General features: G+C 36.1%; 2 protein-coding genes across 8 annotated transcripts in view; one reads left to right on the top strand and one right to left on the bottom strand.

The window, feature by feature from the left end:
- The window catches only part of CDC20B (cell division cycle 20B), a 43105-nt gene that overhangs the window by 3754 nt on the left and 19178 nt on the right, over positions 1-20173 (top strand). For all 3 annotated transcript variants that reach the window (XM_006912460.1, XM_006912459.1, XM_006912461.1), the window contains exon 3: positions 19139-19364. In XM_006912460.1, the coding sequence (XP_006912522.1) occupies positions 19139-19364 (226 nt within the window). The remainder of the gene's footprint in view (positions 1-19138; positions 19365-20173) is intronic.
- Positions 1749-6278, bottom strand: GPX8 (glutathione peroxidase 8 (putative)). 5 transcript variants are annotated; one of them, XM_015589829.2, is made up of 3 exons: positions 6153-6278; positions 5148-5409; positions 1749-2335 (listed from the first exon to the last, which is right to left on the bottom strand). In XM_015589829.2, exons 1-3 carry the CDS (start codon positions 6201-6203, stop codon positions 2172-2174), a joined length of 477 nt encoding a protein of 158 aa, XP_015445315.1. In that variant the 5' UTR covers positions 6204-6278; the 3' UTR covers positions 1749-2171. The 5 variants fall into 5 exon arrangements, with proteins under 5 accessions (XP_015445315.1, XP_015445313.1, XP_006912520.1 ...); XM_015589827.2 differs by having other exon boundaries at positions 5148-5412; positions 6000-6252; XM_006912458.3 differs by having other exon boundaries at positions 6000-6250.

Raw genomic sequence — 20173 nt, 5'->3', positions numbered from 1 at the left:
CTAGGTGTAACAGTTATTAGAATTTTATTATTCCATTGGAAAGATGAAATCAAGCTGAGGGATAAATATCAACAGTGTCCCCATATTAGGTCCATCCAAACATGTCAGTTTTCTTTCAAAGGAACACCGTGAAGGAATGTGATATTTTGACACATTTTAGCTCATGCAAGGCAATCTTTTGAAACACAATATGCTTAAAGAAAACAAATATAGAGAAATATAGTTTTTTTTCTTAGGCTTTGTTTACATTTTGTTTTCTTTTATTGTAGTATTTTTCTACTTATTACCTGCAGATAATCCAGTTAGGTCAATAGTTACAGTACACTATTAGCGGCTTTGCAGAATTCAGTAGCTGAATAAACTTCCACATTTTTTAATAATCTGTCAAAATAGTACATTTATAATAAAAATAGAGTATATATGATATGTTTTTACTCTAGATTTATCTTTGGAGAGCTCTGTGATACCCTGATCAAATATGATTTAAAAGGATTTGGGTGTGCTGGAGCCAGCTTGTACTGGTTTATGAGAACTGATTGTTAAATTTTCAGAAATTCTGCAAGCCAGTTATTAAACCATTGTTAGATTGAAATTGGCCATGTACAAGCATTTATACCATAGAAATTGGCAAATGCTGCAAATTAGGGCTTCTTCTCCAGAGAGCTGGTTGTTAAGCCTTTATCAGCCTCCTCTTTAAATGTGCTATATATGCTACAATTAAAAATTATATATGTGAACATATACACATACTACAGATACACTATAATTAGTTAAGGATTTTCAAGGATGAAGTATGCTTTTCAGGGCATATTTCAGGCCAACTTATATTTATTCCAGTCTCCAAAACTGTTGTTACATATGCCATGAGATAATTAGGAGTTAGTATAAAGTACTCTTCTATCTCCCAAAGAAAACAAACCAAAATGAACTTCAAGTCAATGAGTTCTTGACAATTAACTGTGCTGGATTTTGTTCCTTTGTCATGAAGACTGTAACAGCTGAATTCCCTTTTATGTGATGCCTGCTATTTTTCTGTTATACTCCTCAGTTTAGGCAGCCTGTAGCACTCTGTCCCAGGCTTTTTGATGCTGAGAAAGGGTATACATTTTTATATGATATTATGCACAATTCAAGAAAGATGCATTCCTCGCCCCCTCCTCCCCAATTTACCTGGAGCTATTCATGTAAGACATTTGAATCCTAGGGAGCAGTACATCAGCAAATGGCTCCACCTCTTTCAGTACACAGAGCCTTATTGTTACAGAACTCTGAATGGATACCTATATGGCACACTGTCAAATCCCCACCTGCCTTCCCTGCATACCCAAAGGGCAAGGGGAGAGAATCAAGCACCTGACTATGGTAGAGACTGTAAATTGAACAAAGTAACTAGGATTGATAGTATATAAGTGAAAAAAACCACTTTATCTGGCTTTGGAGAGAACTAGTGATTTTAGGTGGAATGGACATCTGAATTAACCTATAAGGAATCAAGTTAAACAATCATTTATGCATGGCCTTATTCTTTCACTCAGAAATAAAGACAGACTCAACTGTTAATATTCTATTTATAAAATTTGAGTTGCTTCTGGAAAATAATGGAGAAATATTAAAAATGATGAAGGCTTTTTCAAATGTTGTATGTCATTTATAAGTGATTATTTGTCCAGATGTAGTAAAACATATGAATCTCTACTTAAACAAAATCCTATATGTGAAACAAAAAAATATAAAAATTGGAATCTCTATTTTATATTTCTAATGTTTACTGTGTGTTTTATTACACAAAAATAGCCATTTACAGTTAGTTACTCCAGAAATTTCAGTCACATAATGTCTTGAAATCAAACAGTGGTCTAGTGTGATGTCATTTCATCAAGTATGATCCTAGAAAATTTCAATAGGATATTGAAGCACAACAGTAACTGTGTTTTCTAAATTATTTAGTGTGGTCAAATGAAGTATTTAATATATTTCATTGTGATTCTTGGGTACTCTTTATTTTTACTTTGGGTAACTTCTCTGTTGTGGGGACATTCATTACCACTCACTAGCAAGATAACATAAAAAATCATCCACATTTAATTGTCAGAGTATTTAAAATAAGACCAAAACTTCATGCAGACATTTCCATATTCTGACTATTGCATTACAATGGCTCAATGGCATTTTCATAGATCCTCTCTTTTTTTAATGATCATTTGTCTAATCAGATCTGCTATCTCAGGCCTGATGACCTCAATGGATTCCTCTGGCCTCCAGGACTTCAAAACTTGACCCTCAGGGTTGACCAGATACTTCCAAAAATTCCACCTTGGTTCCTTCTTTGAAGAATCTAAAATAGAATATATTCTTATGAGCATAATTTTATTCATTGTCAAGATTTTCAATTTTGTTATCATTTGCATAAGTGACAACTTTAGAATCAAGTTCTAGGATTTTCATAATGTTAAAAACAAAACAAAAAGCAAAACACCCAAACAAAGCAAAAACTCAAGGTTTGAGTAACCAGATTTCTATATACTTGGTGACATCACTGATGATTTTACTGATTTAGAATCATGAAATAAAGTGGTTTATTTTAGATTTGCTGATCTAAAGAATCTACCTTGTTATTGGCTTAAAACTTTCAGTTTCTTAACATTTTTTTTATAGGTAAAATGATGTTCTAAAGGTCCTTGTAATGGGTTGCATGGATTACTTTTCATATTAAATACATGTTTTAATATTGTATTTACATATCTGAAAATGGTAAGGAATTCTAAATAGTCATATTGTTTTGAGAAATTATGGCATCCTTTGACACAATTTATATAAGAGATGTAGATTCCCCCCCCCCCACCATTTATATCATCCTGGATCTATGTGCATTATTATTGACAAACGAGAAAAAAATATGACTAAAATTTATCAAATGCCTACTATGTGCCTCGTAATATATGCTCAGGGCTTTAAATGTATCCTGTCATGTAATCTTTACAGCAACCTTGTGAGGCGGGTATTATTATCCCCATTTTGCAGAAGAGAAAAATGCTGGCCTAGATTCAAGGTCTTGTGGCTGGTGAGTGGTAGAGCCTAGAATATCTAGATCTTCCTATCTCAGAGCTTGTGCTCTTAATCTCTGGCTCTATTATAGGGGACATGGCAAAGCAAGCCAATTTTAGGCGGAAGATGACAAATTATTTTTCTATAATAAAATAAAATTCAGGTGTATATGGGACGCCCAATCAGAGGAGGCACCTGGATATATGGCTTTGGACCTTAGGAGAGAGAGCTCACTCAGGGAAAGGGGATAGAATAAGAAGAGCCCAAGTGGAATCTTGAGGATCAGTAGTGTTAGGGGTGAATGGAAAAGAGGAACCTGAAGAGGAGAAAGAGAAGGGGCCAGAGTGGAAGTCACTGGTACTATGACTCGCCAGGTTCAGAGGAGTCATGGAGAGAAGCCAGATGCAGTGATTTAAGAAGGAAATGGAAACAGGGAAGCAGAGAAAACAAGTGTTAACTATTCTTTAAAAAACAGTGATGAAGTAGGTAGAAGGAATACACTGTCTAGAGTTTTTAAAGGTGAGGAATACTTTGCTTTATGCTGGGAGAACAACCAGTGAGGGAGTATAGGTTAAAAATAATAAAATGTAGCCTAATGTTTACTAATACGTATTTTGCTTAGTGTACCGTACCAGACATTTAAATTGGTTATTATTAGGAATATTGCCAATTAAATATCAATGACTCATTATGAGCATATTAGTACATTGAAATCTTCTTAAATCATTTTGAAAAATAGCCATTTTCTATAATGGAAAATGTGTTTCTAAAGATAATGCCCATCAGGGCATGGCTCTCTCTAGCTGATGTAACATCTTTTTTTGAATTAGAATAAGATACCCTTCCAGGTGGGTACAGTCCTTCAGCACATGCCTTGCCTCTTTGCTGGGTTTCAGGCCCCACTTGCCTCACTCAGATGCCCTGAGCAACCTGCACACCTGTACAGAGTGGTCCATTCGTGACCACATGATCAGTTAGTGTCCCTTTTGGCTAGTTATAAAAGGTCTAATTTTAATTTGGCCATCATCTCAGTCCTTGTCTTTCACCTTCTGATTACACAGGGTAAGTTTCAGAACTTTGTTTTTGTGATAAAGGGGAAGAACCAAGGAGCTATTGTGCCCAACTGTTTGGCTCTTATAATTAAGGAATGACTGGGGCATGTGTTCTGGCTTTTCTTTCCTCAGTGTGACCTAGAACATCATTAACTGGTTGGATCCAAAGCTTGATTGCCTAACTGCAGTCATAGCTTTATCAAAACTCAAATAATCTACAGTGAAAACAGGACTGAAGACATCTGAATAAGCCAGATGAGTCATTAGCTGAACGTCCTTTAGTGTCTGGCACAGTGTAAGAAGTGTATAAGCACTTTACTCTTATTAACACAATTTTCCAAACAATCTTAGGGGGTAGATACTATTGATATCATTTTACAAATGAGGAAACAGGCACAGAAAAGTTAAGTTATATGATGGAAGCCACACGGCAAAAACAACAGAGTAGGAGTTTGAAGCCAAAGTCCGTGCTCTTAGTCACTAAACTTCACTGTCTTTATGCTAACTGCCCCTGGCAAATCTTTAAATAGATTTCTATAGCTAGCCTAATTGTAGAAATAGCCTAACACTACTTTGCTCAAAAAAAATTATTATATTCTGTTTTGAATTTTAGCAAAAACCCGGTAAACTGAGCATTGTAATTAAGGCAAAATAAAATTAACCATAAAGATATGTTTAACTAAGAATGCTCAGCAATATTCATGAGAGATGTAGTGCTTTAATAATTTCCCCAAATGCCAGTTAAATAAGAGGAGAAATGAGATATTTTTTTGAAAATAACAATGACCACACTTTAATTCTTCAGGAATATGATCATAAGGAATAAAATACAGTGGAGTAGATTTATTTTGCCATCCAAGAAGTTAAAATATTGATTTCTGGGTAGCATAACTTCTAGAAAGTTCAAAAGGAAAAAATTTTGGCTTTTTGATAGACTTATTAAACTTTCCCTCTAAAATATTTCAAATGAAATTGGAAAGCATGGTCCTGATATATTTGTTTTAAAAATGAAAAACAATTAACATTAAATTGGTGAGGCAAGATATTTACCAACAAGAAATCTAAATGCAGGTTCTGCTTCAGGTCCTAGAATCTTAATCTTGTGGAAGATGGGAAATGTTACTCCGTAGTTATTTCTTGCAAAAGATACTACTTCCTTGCTTGGGCGGGGCTCCGATTCTCCAAACTGATTGCATGGAAAAGCCAAGACGCTGAAGTGGAATGGTCCAAACTCTTTGTGCAGTTCCTGCAGTGCTAAGTAATTTCTGTCTGTGAGTTGGCAGTCACTAGCCACGTTTACAACTAGTGTAACCTCCCGGAAAAAGAAAAAAAAAATCCAACCGGAAAGTGAAACAAATAAAGATTAAAAAAATTCTTTTAAGTAGTTAAAATCCTAAGCCATTTTGGGGGAAATACAACCTTTGATAGACGGTTATTTCATATTTTTAGACATACCCAATTTTATTGAAAAATCATAACCTGGATGCATGAATTAAGACTCTGAAAGATCACTACCACTAAAAAAGCATCAGATTCTCATGACAGTTTATTTTAAAATAAAAGGTAATAATATTGATAGAGTGCTTTTATTGTTGTTAGATTGTGGAATTAGTACTTTTATTAACGTCTCCATAATCATATTACTAAGCATAAGAATTTCCTAAACAACTTAAAGTATGAATTCAGCACATAAATGAAAACATTTTAAACAGTTAATCAGTTTAGCAATTAGAAGTATATAAACTGTGAGAACTCTGATGGCTAAAGTGATATACTAATAACATTACTTTATTATAAATTATAACTTACGACCATTTAATAGTAAAAATTGAGTCTATTAAGAGAATAAACAGGGAATGTGTACAAACAAAAAAGAAATAAAAACGAGAAGGTAGAACTTACTTTGCCTTTAAACTTTTCCAGAGACACTGGTCTTCCTTTTGCATCTTTCACTTCAAAGGTATAAAAGCTGTTGATTTTAGGTTTTAGGAATTTTAGCTGTAGAAGAAATAGCATTACTGTGCATAGAACCATAGACAGCAAAACTGCAAATACCTTTGTTTTGGGCCCTGAACATCTTAAAGGGTAAGCTGTAAGAGGCTCCATTTTGGATGATTCTAGAGGGAAGTCTCAGCACGCTGGAATTCAAGGAGGAGCTGAAACTTGAAACCGACTCATTTTAACGGAAAACCAAGAAGGACAGACTAGCTCCTTTCCCTGCTAAGGAATAGAAAGACCTGTCTCATATGGAGAATGGAAACTCCTGCAGTAGAACACTAAAGAATTTCAATATATTTGTGTTGTCAATTGCAATTTTTGCTAGAAAAATCAGGAGATTTTTGCTAATGCTTTAACATCCTCCCAACAAAGAAATTATTTCACCAGAAGATGGTGCTCTTGTAACTTGAAAGCTGTGAAGTACTCCTAGCAATTGGTTAGATGTAGAGGAACAGTTCAGAGTGTAGATTAAATGTGATCTATTAATATGATGTATGACCTGAAAGACTTGAATATTATATATATGGATTTTAAACATGCTATATGAGTTCAAGAAATTTATATTGGAAAGGGAAGTGAAATATAGCAAAAGGCTACTTACCCTGACCTCATCCCTCATCTAACTAAGGCAATGCTAGGTGAACATAGAGAAAATAAATAGATTAAAAACAACTATGGCTTAAAAAAAAAAAAACAACAAACAAACACAAAACCCTCTTTTCTCATAAAGGAAACTATAGTCCAATGTTTTTTAAATTTTTGATTATGATCCACAGTAAGAAATGAACTTTACGAACTAACAGACACATATAACTGAGAAGTTTCATTAAACAATACTTCCCCTTTGAACTTCAATGTACCTTGGTCAACTGCATTTTTAAAACACCTGATTCTGACCTGTGAAAATGATTTCATGATTCACAAATGGGCTACAACCTGTAGATGGAAAAATACTGAATTCTATAATAAGGCAGGAATTTAACAAATAAGATTATCCTACCAAAAAGGTAAAACAACTCCCCTCCTATTTCCACCTGAACTCACCTCTATTTGGGTGCTTTATTTTTTATCTTTATTTTTGATCTTTATTTTTCCTCTGGCTGTTGCTTCTTATAGGAGGCCTAATTTTAGTGTTGAAAATTTTAGGGGTAGTTGTGGAGATAGAATTGCATAACCTGAAGTCCATTAGTCACCTTAGAATCTGTACTATTTAAGATACACAGAGGTATAATCACTATGCTGTATACTTGAAACTAATATAAAATATTTAATGTCAACTCATTGAAAAAAAGAAAGCATTGCCAAATTCAAAGAAATCCTTTTTTTTCCACACCAGTTTAAAAAGTAGATAACACTGCCTACCTTTGTTAAGAATGTATTTTGCTTTTTTGTTCCAACTGATTGTCCAAAATTTGGTTAATAAATGTCTTAAATAGATAAAAAGAAAAAAAGATGCACTGCAAGTTTTGAATTAAGGTGCTTTCCACTTGGGCTTGACTGTTGGTGTCATGGTGTGTTTCCAGAAAGTGCTAAGGAAGTACATGGAATTATGTGAGCAATTTGTGGGAGTGTCCTTCCTATCACTTTGAGATCTTTGGAACTTTGGAGGATGTGCTAAGGAGGATGCCACCTCTGCTCCTGGGTCCCTGCTTCTGTGGTTTGCATGTTTGGGGATAGTGGAGCAAACCCCTCAGCTTAGGCACGTAAAACCTGTCAGAGACGAGTAAACCATTTTACTCATGCTCTCATGGCCTGATAAGAATAGACACACTGTAAACTAATTTCCAGCAAAGAACAAAAATGTACAGGAAATGGGTTGTATCACTTCTTAACTGATACTTTTACTTTGGTGTTCTCTGGCTCAGTTATTGAAACAAAGTCTCTGTGTTTATATGACACTTGAGCACTGCTATGCAACTTAAATCCTCAGCCCTTGCTACTCCAAGTGGGGTCCTTAGGTTTGCAGCACTGCTATCACTTGGGTGCTGGTGAGAAATGCAGCATCTCATGGCCCACCTCAGGCTTCCTGAATCAGATTCTGCATTATTACAAGATTCCCTTATGACAAGTGCACATTTAAGTTTGAACAACTTTACACGTCAATCTTTTTTTCAGTTTCCAGAGCAACAAGCCTCTGTGGTTTCCTTTTCTCATAGTAGATGTGTTTCAGGTCTCTCTGTCTATACTAGATATTTTAAGTAGCTCTTCAGGCTATTTGAGCACATGGCTCAGGAACTTGAGTTTTTAAGTTAATATATAGAACCCTTAACTGTAATTCGAACCATGTAAACCAACCTCATTATAACTGTGCTTTGAGGGAGGGGACAGAGGGGTTATCTTTGGGAGAGAGTTGACTGACCATCCCCTAGGGAGGGCTCCATAGGGTGATACTATTTTGATACATTTATTGTGATAGTTTCCAGTCCATTGTTTTGTAAACACAGAAACTTCCATCAAGTGATCTAGAGGTTGACTGTATAAATTTGCAAGAAATTGCTGTATAGGCCAGCATGTCTGTTTTTACAACCAGAAATAAAGCAATTGTTTCATGTTGGCTTGACCAGAAAATTCACTCTTTATAAAAACTACTTTGAAAGCTTAAGTAAATCTTTTGTCAAGCCACTTTGTTAATTTTAGGATTCCTAAGACTAAAAAAACATGATCTATAAATGTATATATTTATGATACAAAAATATCCTTATAGGCCCATTAACCAAACAGTCAAGACAACAATTTGGGGAACTCCTACCCTGCACATTGTGAACACAAAAATGACTCTTAGACATTTCTTCCTTCTTCATTTGGCAGAGTCTTTCTCTGTATATATTTTAATATCTCTCAGTTTTCTGGGGGATTTGTCATCATTGCTTCCATGTTCTATGTATACAAAAGCATTCTCAGATTATAAATATATCAACATTGCAAATTTCTCTGATAAGGGATAGTATGCTGGAAAAACCACCAGCATTGTTTCAGAAGATCAAGGAAGGCTTCCTAAAGGAGGAGAAGAGATTGATGAGGTTGAAGGTCAAGGTTAAGGGAAGCTACTGGGTCAAGAATGGAATAAAGCAGTTGACTCAATTAATCAACCAACTCAGACACTATAGAGAGTACAAATAAAGTGTAATTGATAGAGCCATCTTTGCATAAGTTTGAAATCAATTTTGGAGACAAAAAATACATATGAAACAATTAGGGAACAATTGCTAAGGACACAAATAACTGAGTGCTAAATAAATGACCTATGTCTGTAGAGAGCTTTATATACATAAATATATTACATAAAACATAAATACATGATGTGTTCGTAGAGAGCGTTGTACTACACATGATTTATTTTTATACTAAATAAAAATACATATATATTAAAAGGGCTCACATGTAGTATAAAACTCTCTACAGATATAATGCAATAATTTTTTGAAATAGGACGAAATTAATAACTCATTCAAGATCACAGAACTAGTAAGTGAAACAACCAAGACTAGAGTTTAGGAATTTGAACTTTATAACCAAAATTATTTCAACTACGTTAAACCATTTCTGTAACAGATAAAATATGTTTCCTTAGAAGAAAACTCATAGGCGAGATTATCGTGTTATATAATAAGGGGGTTTTATTCATTAGGAGACATTTAGTTTTATGGGAAATCACCGAAAGGGTTAGAAGAGTAGTGGGAGTGAAGAGCAACAAAAAAGCTAGGCCATGTGGACTGAAGTTATCTGGAAGGAGTCACAGGAAGGTTGCAGAGCAACAGGTCAAGCTGAAAGATGACAGTATCTTAATGAAGGCAGCCTTGGTCAAGGCCATACAAGGGAATGGGTAGATGCTAAAGACTCTCTGGAGCCCCCAGTGGCAGGCATTGGCAATGCAGAATAAAATCTGAAACTTCTTGTCACCAGCATATCATTCCTGGAATGTCCAGGTTTTTCCTACCCACTGAATATTTGTGTGTCAGATTATTTACCACTAGATATGTGTTTCTATTTTCCCAGTTGTTTCAATTTGTTACTTCCTGACCTTATTTTTAACCTCTCTAGGTTCTTATTTATTTTTTGGCTCTGGTGCTCTGAATTCCTCCCGATTTAGTGTCAATATAATGTGAACTCTCAAGGTAAACAAGCCAAACCGATGTGCTTGGAGTAGCAAGTCATTCATCCTTTTTCCCTTCTTTGTCTTATTTTTCTTATCTTCCTCTTCCTCTCTGTTAATAAATACTTGAGTCATTTAAAACTATGTGACAGGCATTTCCTCAGCAGGAGATAGATCCTTAAACAGAAGTTTAAAAACACTGAAGATGAAATAGCACAATCTATAGCAGTGTTTCCTGTGCTGCTGTAATTTGCATACAGCCTCTGTGATTTTTTGCCATATCTGCATACCATTTGTTATTTACTTAAACATTTTTTTCCCAAATTGGCTAATTTTTTTACTCAAGTTACTTTTTATAAGGGAAAACTTTATATCAACATGGAAAATTTTAAAACACTTAAAAATACACAATAAAATACATATTATTAAAAAGTGTTCATCTGTACCACTACCAACAATACATCCCTAGCAGAGGGACTGACTGAGAAGTTTACTTTATACACAAAATGTTGTGAAAAACTGTGCTCAAACTCTTTGAGAGTTCTTTGTGCTGAATAAAAATTTACTTCCTTTCTTTCGTTGGTCCTAGTTTTGCCACAGAGAATAGAAAGTAGGTTTTCTTTTTTTTTCATAAATTGTCTTCCTTTAAATATTTGAAGACAGTTCTTTTTGTGTTTTCTTTCCTCTAGATTATGTATCCCAGGTGCCCACACTCCATTCAAGTGTTGCTCCATTACTGTGTTTTCCTGACCTCCTGTCATAGCAGTCTCTTTTCTCTAAATAAACTCAGGTTTTGAATCCTGGCCTGTCCATCTCCTTCTTGAAGAACAATTCTGAGGTTGGACACGGTTCTCCAGGTGGGTTTTTACCAGTGCAGAGATTAGCTGGGGTTTCACTTGCCCTTGTTCTAGACACTGTTTAACCCTTAATGATACCTCAAATTGTACTGCATTCAAAAAGTAATTGCATTACACAGTTGACTTACATTCTGGTGGAGGTTGTCCAATACTGCCAGTCCTTTCCGCTTTGTGTCAGTTCTCTCCCATGTTACACCTATGCAATGAAAAAAACATCTAAATGGGAAGACGTCTCATGTGTCCTTACTGAATTTAATTTTGCTGATTTTGGGCCTTGCCCCAGACTTTATTCTGAATCCTATTTCTTTCCTTTAATATTTTAACTATCTTCTCAACTTTGGATAAACAGTTTTGATAAATAAATCTCCATTCCAGGCACTGATAACAAATTGAACAGCATAAGGCCAGAGACAAAAACCTTTCAGCATATTATAGGGGGATTCATCCAGGCTGACATAGATCCGGTGAGACCTGTGCCATCTGGGGCACTGGCAGCAAACTGCTTATTTCTAAGTTAGTCTAAACTTAGGGAGCATTTTTCTCATTTGTCATTTTTTTAAAAAATAGATAACTAATAAGTATTGGTTCCAGGAGCATTTTGAGTATTCCGAGGTTTCATTTATTTGGCGCTAGAGACTTGAACTTATTTAAAACGTCCAGACGAATGCTTATTGCTTAATTTATCCCACTTTCCAGTTTCTGCAGAAATTTCTGTTAAACCCTGTCCAATTTGAAAATCATTCATCTTACTGGAGAAGAAAGAAAATAGCTTATTTCCTTGTCTCTGGATTCTTTCTTAAAAATCCTTTGTGCCTTTTTAGCACTAATTGCTTCTAGGGGAAGAGATTCATTTGTTTATTATGAGTATCTAGATACCAATAAATGTCCTTACTAATTTGAACTTTATAACCAAAATTATTTCAACTACGTTAAACCATTTCTGTAACAGATAAAATATGTTTCCTTAGAAGAAAACTCATAGGCGAGATTATCGTGTTATATAATAAGGGGGTTTTATTCATTAGGAGACATTTAGTTTTATAGGAAATCACCGAAAGGGTCAGAAGAGTAGTGGGAGTGAAGAGCAACAAAAAAGCTAGGCCATGTGGACTGAAGTTATCTGGAAGGAGTCACAGGAAGGTTGCAGAGCAACAGGTCAAGCTGAAAGATGATAGTGTCTTAATGAAGGCAGCCTTGGTCAAGGCCATTCAAGGGAATGGGTAGATGCTAAAGACTCTCTGGAGCCCCCAGTGGCAGGCATTGGCAATGCAGAATAAAATCTGAAACTTCTTGTCACCAGCATATCATTCCTGGAATGTCCAGGTTTTTCCTACCCACTGAATATTTGTGAGTCAGATTATTTACCACTAGATATGTGTTTCTATTTTCCCAGTTGTTTCAATTTGTTACTTCCTGACCTTATTTTTAACCTCTCTAGGTTCTTATTTATTTTTTGGCTCTGGTGCTCTGAATTCCTCCCGATTTAGTGTCAATATAATGTGAACTCTCAAGGTAAACAAGCCAAACCGATGTGCTTGGAGTAGCAAGTCATTCATCCTTTTTCCCTTCTTTGTCTTATTTTTCTTATCTTCCTCTTCCTCTCTGTTAATAAATACTTGAGTCATTTAAAACTATGTGACAGGCATTTCCTCAGCAGGAGATAGATCCTTAAACAGAAGTTTAAAAACACTGAAGATGAAATAGCACAATCTATAGCAGTGTTTCCTGTGCTGCTGTAATTTGCATACAGCCTCTGTGATTTTTTGCCATATCTGCATACCATTTGTTATTTACTTAAACATTTTTTTCCCAAATTGGCTAATTTTTTTACTCAAGTTACTTTTTATAAGGGAAAACTTTATATCAACATGGAAAATTTTAAAACACTTAAAAATACACAATAAAATACATATTATTAAAAAGTGTTCATCTGTACCACTACCAACAATACATCCCTAGCAGAGGGACTGACTGAGAAGTTTACTTTATACACAAAATGTTGTGAAAAACTGTGCTCAAACTCTTTGAGAGTTCTTTGTGCTGAATAAAAATTTACTTCCTTTCTTTCGTTGGTCCTAGTTTTGCCACAGAGAATAGAAAGTAGGTTTTCTTTTTTTTTCATAAATTGTCTTCCTTTAAATATTTGAAGACAGTTCTTTTTGTGTTTTCTTTCCTCTAGATTATGTATCCCAGGTGCCCACACTCCATTCAAGTGTTGCTCCATTACTGTGTTTTCCTGACCTCCTGTCATAGCAGTCTCTTTTCTCTAAATAAACTCAGGTTTTGAATCCTGGCCTGTCCATCTCCTTCTTGAAGAACAATTCTGAGGTTGGACACGGTTCTCCAGGTGGGTTTTTACCAGTGCAGAGATTAGCTGGGGTTTCACTTGCCCTTGTTCTAGACACTGTTTAACCCTTAATGATACCTAAAATTGTACTGCATTCAAAAAGTAATTGCATTACACTGTCGACTTACATTCTGGTGGTGGTTGTCCAATACTGCCAGTCCTTTTCGCTTTGTGTCAGTTCTCTCCCGTGTTACACCTATGCAATGAAAAAACATCTAAATGGGAAGATGTCTCATGTGTCCTTACTGAATTTAATTTTGCTGATTTTGGGCCTTGCCCCAGACTTTATTCTGAATCCTATTTCTTTCCTTTAATATTTTAACTATCTTCTCAACTTTGGATAAACAGTTTTGATAAATAAATCTCCATTCCAGGCACTGATAACAAATTGAACAGCATAAGGCCAGAGACAAAAACCTTTCAGCATATTATAGGGGGATTCATCCAGGCTGACATAGATCCGGTGAGACCTGTGCCATCTGGGGCACTGGCAGCAAACTGCTTATTTCTAAGTTAGTCTAAACTTAGGGAGCATTTTTCTCATTTGTCATTTTTTTAAAAAATAGATAACTAATAAGTATTGGTTCCAGGAGCATTTTGAGTATTCCGAGGTTTCATTTATTTGGCGCTAGAGACTTGAACTTATTTAAAACGTCCAGATGAATGCTTATTGCTTAATTTATCCCACTTTCCAGTTTCTGCAGAAATTTCTGTTAAACCCTGTCCAATTTGAAAATCATTCATCTTAATGGAGAAGAAAGAAAATAGCTTATTTCCTTGTCTCTGGATTCTTTCTTAAAAATCCTTTGTGCCTTTTTAGCACTAATTGCTTCTAGGGGAAGAGATTCATTTGTTTATTATGAGTATCTAGATACCAATAAATGTCCTTACTCTGAGGATATTAATACAGAAGACAGAGTCTCTGATCTTCAGGAATTTATAATGTAGTGGAGGAAATAAAAAAAATCAGAAAAGTCGAATATGAGCTCTCTTAGTCTGTTTGAGTTACTATAACAAAATACTATGGTTTGGGTAGGTAATAAATAGAAACCTATTTCTCACAGTTCTGGAGGCTAGAAGTCTGAGTTCAGGGTCTCAGCATGGTTGGGTGAGGACTATATTCTGGGATGCAGACTTCTCATTGTATCTTCACATGGTGAAAGGGGCTAGGGAGCTCTGCAGGTCCTCTTTTATAAGGGCACTAATCTCATTCATGAAGATTCTACCTTCTTGACCTAATCACTCTCCAAAAGCCCCATCTAGTAAAACTGTCACCTGTCAGGGTTAAGATTTCGATATGATTTTTTTCCTTTCCTTCCTTCCTTCCTTCCTTCCTTCCTTCCTTCCTTCCTTCCTTCCTTCCTTCCTTCCTTCCTTCCTTCCCTTTGAGTCATGAACTGGAGTAACTGGAGTAAAGTCAGGTTGGTCTTTTTAAAGATGGCACACAGACTGGGACTATCATCCTATCACTGACAGCCAGTCCAGGCAGAGGCCTCATTGCTGTCATTGCTAAATGCTCGGGCAGGCTAGTAAATACTGGGCTGAGAAGGTTTTTCCTTCCTTTCTTCCTTCCTTCCTTCCTTCCTTCCTTCCTTCCTTCCTTCCTTCCTTCCTTCCTTCCTTTTCTTCTTTCTTTCTTTCTTTCTTTCTTTCTTTCTTTCTTTCTTTCTTTCTTTCTTTCTTTCTTTCTTTCTTTCTTTCTGTGGGGTAGGGGGAACATAGGCATTCAGACTATAGCATGAACAGATGTTCTAAAAAGCACAGGGACTGGATCGATTTATTAGCGAGACCCTGGCAGGATTGCTTCCTATTGGTTTTGAGGTTATACACTGCATGCTCCAGGGGATGCCACTTATAAAGACAATGATCTGTATGACTGTATGCAGTGGTCTGAATCCTGGATCTGCTACTTATTAGCTCTATATCTTTGCTCAAGCCCATTAACCTTCATTTTCCAACTCTGTAGAATGAGGGAAATAATAGTACCTACTTTACAGGGTTGTGAAGAAGCTTAAATAAATAATTCCTCTAATGCATTTATCCCAGTGCTTGGCACATGTCGAGTACTTGATAAATGTCATAATCACTAATAAAATGTAATAGAGCTTTATTGGAAACACACAAAAGCGAGCTATGGAAGCACAAGAAGGGCTATGGATTAATTTCCAATGGCTGATGTGATAAATTACCACAAACTCCGTGGCTTAAGGCAACACACATTTATTCTCTTACAGTTACGGAGGCCAGAAGTTTGAAATCAGTTTCGCTGGACAGAAACCAAGGAGTCGGCGGAGCTATGCTTCCTCCACAGGCTTTAGGGGAGAATTCATTCCTCGCCTCTTCCAGTTTCTGGTGACAGCCGGCACTTCTTGGCTTGCGCATCACTTTAATCTCTGCCCCTGTCGTCACACTGCCTTCCTCTCTTCTGTGTGGAGTCAGATCCCCCTCTGCCTCCCTCTGGAAGGACACATGATTGCATTTGGGGCCTATGCAAAAAATCCAGGATAATCTCCCCATCTCAAGATCTTTAATTACACCTGCAAAGCCCTTGAGCCATTTAGGCTAACATTCACAGGCTCCAGGAATTACGATCTGTATATCTTAGGGAGCCATTATTGTATTAGTTAGGATTCTCTAGAGAAACAGAACCAACAGAGGATACATATATGAGGCTTGAGAGGTTATGGAGGATGAGAAATCCCACTGTCTGCTGTCTGCAAGCTGGAGAACCAGGAAAAGGGCGAGGGCTGCTTGGCTAGTGTTGCAGAGGTTGCAGACGTAGCTGGCCACCTGACTGTGGCCTACAGACATGCTCTACTTAGTCCTACAATGTTCAGAAAAATCAGTTAAAAACTATAAAAAGTGGGGAAATTGATATGAAAAGTCTAATTGATATGGGACATGTCCCTCTGTCTTATTAAGGCTGAAACATGAGCCTCCAGTTCTAGAGAGATCCCCACCACCCACTCTTCCTTTGTCTGAGGCCTAGTCCTCCTAGCTATTGAGCTGGCACTGTGGTTTTCCATGGATGAAAGAAAACAAAAAGTGGGAGGATCCAAGCCTGCGGTGAGCCACGTTTCTCACTCCAGGTCTGCTTCTCTCATCGCCTTTCCTACCATTCCCTTGTCTAGGCTTCTGAGTCTGAGGCGCTCGACTTGTATTTCCAGGACTCTGTCTTTCCCTCTTTACAACTTTCCCCTTTCTACTCAAAAACGAAGAACAAGGTTAGAACACTTAAAAGAAAAAACAAAAAAGACCCCAAACAACACTGTTTACAATAGCTGAGGCCCCAGGATCCCGACCTTTTTCTGGGGAAGGTGTCATCTTTGGGTAGTTTCTGGAGAAAAACACCCAGCAGCAGTGATGAGAGCGAGCCTCTCCAGACGGAGTGGCTGCGGGAGGAGTGGGTGATCACGTTCATACACTTATTTAAAAAAAAAAACAAACGAAACCAGTATTTACTGTCTCAACATTCTAGCATATTTCCTCCTTATCTTTCCTTTATAGATAGGAAATGGGACCATTTTGAAATTCTCTATTATATTTTTTACTTGGCAATATTTTGTGAGCATTTTCATGTTTTGTCGACTATTATCTCATGTTATCATTTCTGTTTTAGATTTTCTTTTATTGAGGTAAAATCCACTTAACATAAAATTTACAATTTTAAAGGGAACATTTAAATATGTTCACAATGTTGTACAAGTACTACCTTTATCTAGTTGATTATCTGAAAAGAAAACTTCTTACCCATTGAGCAGTGGCTCCCCATTTCCTCCTTTCCTCAACCCCTGGCAACCACCAATCTGTGTTCTACATCTATCGATTTACCTGTTCTGGATAGTTCATGCAAATGGAATCGTAAAATATGGATCTTTCGTGCCTGGCTTCTTTCACTTAGCATAATGTCTTTGAGGTTTACTTACATTGTAGCATGTTATCAGTACTCCATTCTTTCCTATAGCTGAGAAATAGTCCATTATATAATACATAATGTGGAAATATACATAATATATTAATATATAATAAAATACATGCGTGTATACCATTAAGTGAATGGAATATATACCATTCCACACATATATTCCCCACGATTTATTTATCCATTTATCTGTTGATGGACGTTTGGGTTATTTCCACCTTCTGGCTGTTGTGAATAGTGCTACTATGGACATCTGTGTACCTTTATTTGTTTGAGTCTGAGAAACTGTTTTCATTTATCTTGGGTATCTACCTAGGAGGGGAATTGCTCAAGCATATGGTAATTCTAGGGTTAACGTTTTAAGGAATTGCTAAATGGTTTTCTACAGCAGCTGCACCATTTTACATTTCCTTTACCAATGTATGTAGGTTCCACTTCCTCCATATTCTCACCAACACTTATTATTTATTAATAAATAAGATAAAAGTTATCTTAGTGGATGTGAAGTAGTACTTCATTGTGGTTTTGATTTACATTTTCCTCATGAATGTCAACATTTCTAATGGTTGCTGAGTGTTCCTTTTATAGATATTGCATAATTTACCTAGTCAGTTCTCCATTGAAAACAATGAGTCCCCCCATCTTTTTGCCCCTGTGAACATATACACTGCAGTGACACCTCGTGTTCTCAGTTGAGGGCATAGACTGTGCAGTCAGACAGGTGATGTCAGGGTATATCATTTCCATTTACCGTGTGGTCTTAGACAATTTCCTTAAGCTCTAAATCTCAGTTTCTTCATTGATAAAATGGGACCATATAACAGACATGCTTCACGAGGTGTTTCCAAGGATTAAATATGCTTACGTGTAAAACCCTTATGGGCTTGAATGTGGTAAGCACTCAACAGATGCTGCATGGTTTTGCACATCTTCGCTCCTGTCTTTGAATTCTCCCTTATATTCTTAGAGGTGACATTGCTGGGTCAGTAGAGGTTATGCACATATTTGAAGGCGTATGACACACATTGCCAAATTGTCCTTTCCAGATACTAATTTACGCTCCACCAGCAGTATAAACCAGTGTTTGTTTTCAGAACCTTCAACACTGGAGATTGTCCTTTCAAAAAATCATTGCTAACATCTCATCATTATTTTAAATTTGCATTTCTTTGATTACCAGTACGATTGATTAATTTGGGGGCATTTATAAACCTCTTTTGTGAATTGCCTTTTTTTATGTACTATACCCATTTTTCTCTTGGGTTGCTAAACTTGTCTAAATTTCTCTAAGAGCTCTCTATATTAACCAACACGCCTGCCATTTTGTTAAAAAAAATTTGTTTCCAGTTTGTCCCTTGCATTTTAATTTCACATAGCTCACCATTACAGGATCTGTAAATAACTCTTGGTGTTTCTCAGAGGGGATAGACAGATGTTGAGAAAGTTAGGCCTCAGTTTCATACAACTGTGAAATGAAAGGTTTGGACTAGAAAATTGCTGTTTATTTCTAGATTTGAAATTTTATGATTTTCTATAATCATTTTGACTGTTCAATACATGATATAATTTCAACTTCGTATTTTATATTGATATGCAATAGTAATAACTATAAACATAATTACTCCCTAAGTTCTAAGTGTGTATGTGTGCGTCTATATATAGTAACATTCCCCCAGGTCACAAAAATTAAAAATCTCATACATACATTTTATTTGTATTATAATAGATGAGTCACTTACAAGTCTCTTAAATTTTTTTCTTTACTTCTGCATCATTGAGGTCTTTATACATGACAGTTTGCTTTTTTTTTTTGTGGTTAAATAGGTATTTGATGCAGTTAATACTACATATTCTAACTTTAAGAGCAACTTTATGAAGAGACTGTCGGCTGAAGTTCCTGTTGCCAGTAGCCCAATTACCACAAGATGGCGGCAAAGCCAAACCGGGGATTTGGCATTCCATTCCTTTGGTGAAGAGCATTCAACCACTGACCTAGAGGCTTCTAGGTCCGTGCTGAAGATAACTCCAGACAAAGAGACCTTGATTCTAGGTGAGGTAATAGAAATGCCATTGGCCAGTTTCGAAATGTTAAAAATAATATATTCCTGACAGAATCTTTGCCTTTTAGAAACATCAAGTGTCACATTTAGTCAATTGCTTTTCTGTTTATCTTCCTTTCAATTAGAAACTTCCAAGGTGTGTGTGTGTGTGGGGGGGGGGGGGAATGAAACAAAAACAAAAGAAAATACATTGTATTTTAAATATGTTTCTAAGATTTGCATTAGTAGGTGACTACTTTTCTAAAGATTGTAATTATGTGTGAATATGTATATATATGGATAAGTGGTCATGTTTTGCAAAGCATAGAGTTTTAATGACTGTTTAGATTTCTGGTCTGTGGCAGTCAGGAAAAAGACATATTAGTAATGCAATAATCAGGTATGACATAGGAGAAGAAAAAGATGATGAAGAGGATGAGAGGGAGAGAAAATAAAAGGAAGGAAGAGGAGAGGTGGGATGAGAGGAAAGAGAGAGAGAGAAGAAAATAGAAGATGAGAATGAGGCAGTCTGGTGTACAGGGAACTAGGGTTAACCTGTAGAACCTTGAAACACAAGCTCTCTTTCTAAACTAATAAGTCTAATTTAGACCCATCCTTCGGAAGCAAAACTTGCCACCTGTCATATAGTGATTTAATTTCTCTTCTTCCCTTTAAAAATCCTAGACAACATAATTCATTGTCTTATCAACATGTTTAAGACAAATCTCTGCATATTGAAAGGGAGCCCAAATCACTTTTAAACCAATGAAATTTCCAAGTAATGGTGAGTATCAATACTGAAAGGAGTTGGTTGAAGCAA

This window comes from Pteropus alecto, unplaced genomic scaffold (genome assembly GCF_000325575.1).
Source record: "Pteropus alecto unplaced genomic scaffold, ASM32557v1 scaffold73, whole genome shotgun sequence".
Taxonomy (NCBI): Eukaryota; Metazoa; Chordata; class Mammalia; order Chiroptera; family Pteropodidae; genus Pteropus; species Pteropus alecto.
This window is presented reverse-complemented; position numbering and strand designations above follow the sequence as displayed.

Bases quoted from the DNA above. Each gene is read 5' to 3' on its own strand.
- GPX8 (XM_015589827.2), bottom strand. From the start codon at position 6,203: ATGGAGCCTCTTACAGCTTACCCTTTAAGATGTTCAGGGCCCAAAACA. The intron at 5,413-5,999 runs GTAAGTTCTACC...TTCTTTTTCCGG, and splicing joins TGGAAAAGTTTAAAGGCAAA to GAGGTTACACTAGTTGTAAA. The intron at 2,336-5,147 runs GTAAATATCTTG...ATTCTATTTTAG, and splicing joins TGCATTTAGATTTCTTGTTG to ATTCTTCAAAGAAGGAACCA.